The sequence below is a fragment of the Oncorhynchus masou genome, chromosome 24 (genome assembly GCF_036934945.1).
Source record: "Oncorhynchus masou masou isolate Uvic2021 chromosome 24, UVic_Omas_1.1, whole genome shotgun sequence".
Classification (NCBI taxonomy): Eukaryota; Metazoa; Chordata; class Actinopteri; order Salmoniformes; family Salmonidae; genus Oncorhynchus; species Oncorhynchus masou.
Genome location: NC_088235.1, coordinates 21,569,324 through 21,573,215, shown reverse-complemented (window position 1 = coordinate 21,573,215; position 3,892 = coordinate 21,569,324). Strand labels below are relative to the sequence as shown.

The window sequence follows — 3,892 nt, the reverse complement described above, 5'->3', positions numbered from 1 at the left end:
ACGTTTACTCCGAAAGGAAAAAGTTTTGCAATGAAAACGACTTTCTATTGGACAAATTCAGGTAGGTCCCTCACCGTTTCGTTACTGTTAGCTTCCGTTTTGTTCTTAACGGTTTCCGTTGTAAGACGTGATGAATACACCCCAGCCCAAGCAGCGAAGTCGGCACAAGACAAAAGTGACGTAATTCGTAGGGTTCTGTATTTTCATATGCTAAAGTGATGTTTTTATTTTATTTTAAAAATGCTTTATCTGCTTTCCCAATGAAAATATGTTTGAAAATTGTTTCTGGACATTGTTTCTGCTGATTTGCTGGAAACATTGTTGAGCTGCACAGATTACTGTTCGATTTGAGAGCGCTCCTCCCTCACCGCTTTTCCGAACTCCCTCCATGACTCCAGCCACTGGGTGGTAGGAAAGACAACTTTTCTTGTTTTGTCGGTTGTTGTTGATGATGATGAAGAAGAAGCATTTCCGTCCGCCATATTGCAGTGATACAGCGAGATTTCCCATTTGTCTCAGCAAGTTGAAGAGTTCGGGTTTTCTTGCAAACTGCCATAATGTTTACACAAGTTTATGGAGATAATGGGAAAATGAAGGACTATCACTATACTGGACCAGTAGAGCACCGATTCTCTCCATATTCCTTCAACGGAGGGTAAGCGTCAATATCCAACTAACAATCATTTTGGTAGCACAAATGATAGCAAGCTACAGTAACGTTACCTAGCTAATGCTGTACATAATTGTTTTCTGCAGGAATGGACACTGACTGGAGATAGCGTCTGACTAGTCATATGTCATTGTGCCAATAGCAAACACTTAATCAGATGTTCGTAGTTAAGTAGCGTTAGCTAACTACGTGAACAACAATACATGTTTATCTGGTTTCGATTTCAGTTAGCGACAGTAGCTAACGTTAATTATCTGGTAGCTGAGTTAAGGTTTTGCCAAAACTAACGTCAACTTGTTTGTTAGGGCGTCATGTCAACTGACACTTAACTTTTTTGTGTTTCCAGGACTGTGCTTGCGGTTGCAGGTGAAGACTTCGCCATTGTGGCCTCAGACACCCGTTTGAGTGAAGGCTATTCAATCCACAGTCGTGACTCTCCAAAATGTTACAAGTTGTAAGTCAAGTGCACACAACTGTATTTCCAAGGATGACCGAAGGCAAATTGCCAGATGGTGTGGTTCAACCCCATTTACTGCCTCACTGTTGCTGTGTTTAGACAGGCAGCTCAATTCTGATATTTTTTCACTAATTGATCATTTGACAAATCCGATCAATCACAGATCTTTTTCTGAGCTGAACAAAAAAAAACAATTGGTCTTGGAGAAATCATAATTGGGCTGTCTGTCTATACTTGTGAACATCATAATAAATTATGTTAAATATTTCACCACTAAGTTACGGTACTGTGACTAATACATGTTTATTTTCTCACAGAACAAATACGACTGTCATAGGCTGCAGTGGATTCCATGGGGATTGCTTGACTCTGACCAAAATCATTGATGCAAGATTAAAGGTGAGATCATTTTGAGGCTGTTTCACTTTCATAATTTTTTCTTTCAAAATTGTTATTTGAGCTGAAAGTTATGGCGTACACAATAAGTTAACGTTTGTAAATGTATAATTTTCTAACATCAGCCAATATCTGATGGGAGAATGTATTTTTAGATGTACAAGCATTCAAACAACAAGAGCATGACAAGTGGAGCCATCGCAGCCATGCTGTCAACAATCCTGTACGGTAGAAGATTCTTCCCCTACTACGTTTACAACATCATCGGTGGCTTGGATGAGGAGGGTATGACTCCTGCTCTATTGCTGCTATTACTATTATCACATGCTTGGTTCCATATGTGGAAGGTATTCACTGCATGTGTTAAGTCTAGTCCACTATTTATGACTCTCTAAACTGAGCTGGTTTGTTTTTGCTTTTCAGGTAAAGGAGCTGTTTACAGTTTTGACCCTGTGGGATCCTATCAGAGAGACACATACAAAGCTGGTGGCTCAGCGAGTGCCATGCTGCAACCTCTGCTTGACAATCAGGTAAAGAAACCAAAAAGTGGTATAAGTTGAGCATTGCTAATAGCTTTAGAGGGCTTTGTTCCCCCCCAAAGCACCTCTGTCAAATTTGACAGCACAATATGGCTTGAATGTTTGTATGCCAAATGTGTATGCAGATTTTAGCAGTGGCAGGGAAACCCTAGACATTCTAGTGACCAAGATATCTTTGGTTCGGGACAAATCAAATTTATTTATATAGCCCTTTGTACATCAGCTGATATCTCAAAGTGCTGTACAGAAACCCAGCCTAAAACCCCAAACAGCAAGCAATGCAGGTGTAGAAGCACGGTGGTTAGGAAAAACTCCCTAGAAAGGCCAAAACCTAGGAAGAAACCTAGAGAGGAACCAGGCTATGTGGGGTGGCCAGTCCTCTTCTGGCTGTGCCGGGTAGAGATTATAACAGAACATGGCCAAGATGTTCAAATGTTCATAAATGACCAACATGGTCGAATAATAATAAGGCAGAACAGTTGAAACTGGAGCAGCAGCACGGCCAGGTGGACTGGGGACAACGAGTCATCATGCCAGGTAGTCCTGGGGCATGGTCCATCTCTTTGTTTCTGTATTGCCCCTTAGTCTGTCTTTTATTCTTAATTTACAATTAGATTGGATTCAAGAATATGGAGGGTGTGCAGCACCTGCCCCTGAACCAGGAGAAGGCTGTGCAGCTGGTCAAAGATGTCTTCATCTCCGCTGCTGAGAGAGACGTGTACACCGGAGATGCCCTCAGGATCTGCATCGTCACCAAGGAGGGCATCAAAGAAGAAACAGTCCCACTCAGGAAGGACTGAACAACTTATTTCTGCCACCATTTCAAGCTACCGCTTTTGTCTGGATTTTTCATATTTTGGACCCTTCCCCTGCTTTTCTCTTTACATTCTTGCTGAAGAATAAAAATGTTCCCTGTAGTTAATTTTCTCATGTCAGTATAATTTTTTTTTTTAAGAAACATGAAATGTTAAATGTATTTGATTACAATGAAGTCTGAACAGTTTCCAAATGTATCAAGACAATTCTTGCTCCAACATACACTACCGGTCAAAAGTTTAGAACACCTGCTCATTCTAGGGTCTTTATTTTTACTATTTTCTACATTGTAGAATAATAGTGAAGACATCAAAACAATGAAGTAACACACATGTCGTAACAAAGTGTTAAACAAATTCAGATATATTTGAGATTCTTCAAATAGCCTTCATGACAGCTTTGTGCACACACTTGGAATTCTCAACCAGCTTCTTTTTTTCTTTTTTTATTTCACCTTTATTTAACCAGGTAGGCTAGTTGAGAACAAGTTCTCATTTACAACTGCGACCTGGCCAAGATAAAGCATAGCAATGTGAGCAGACAGTTACACATGGAGTAAACAAACAAGTCAATAACACAGAAAAAGAAAGTATATACATTGTGTGCAAAAGGCATGAGGAGGTAGGAGAATAATTACAATTTAGCAGATTAACGAGTGATAAATGATCAGATGGTCATGTGCAGGTAGAGATACTGGTGTGCAAAAGAGCAGAAAAGTAAATAAAAACAGTATGGGGATGAGGTAGGTAAATTGGGTGGGCTATTTACCGATGGACTATGTACAGCTGCAGCGATCGCTTAGCTGCTCAGATAGCAGATGTTTAAAGTTGGTGAGGGAGATAAGTCTCCAACGATTTTTGCAATTTGTTCCAGTCACAGGCAGCAGAGAACTGGAAGGAAAGGCTTGAGGGACGATCAGTGAGATACACCTGCTGGAGCGCGTGCTATGGGTGGGTGTTGCCATCGTGACCAGTGAACTGAGATAAGGCGGAGCTTTACCTAGCATGGACTTGT

The 3,892-nt window shown here is 40.8% G+C and overlaps 1 protein-coding gene across 1 annotated transcript; it reads left to right on the top strand.

The window, feature by feature from the left end:
- The first annotated feature begins 460 nt into the window (after positions 1-460).
- LOC135511904 (proteasome subunit beta type-1-like) lies at positions 461-2,984 on the top strand. The gene is made up of 6 exons (XM_064933425.1): positions 461-655; positions 1,017-1,124; positions 1,445-1,526; positions 1,679-1,808; positions 1,947-2,053; positions 2,677-2,984. Exons 1-6 carry the CDS (start codon positions 558-560, stop codon positions 2,860-2,862), a joined length of 711 nt encoding a protein of 236 aa, XP_064789497.1. The 5' UTR covers positions 461-557; the 3' UTR covers positions 2,863-2,984.
- Positions 2,985-3,892: the final 908 nt, after the last annotated feature.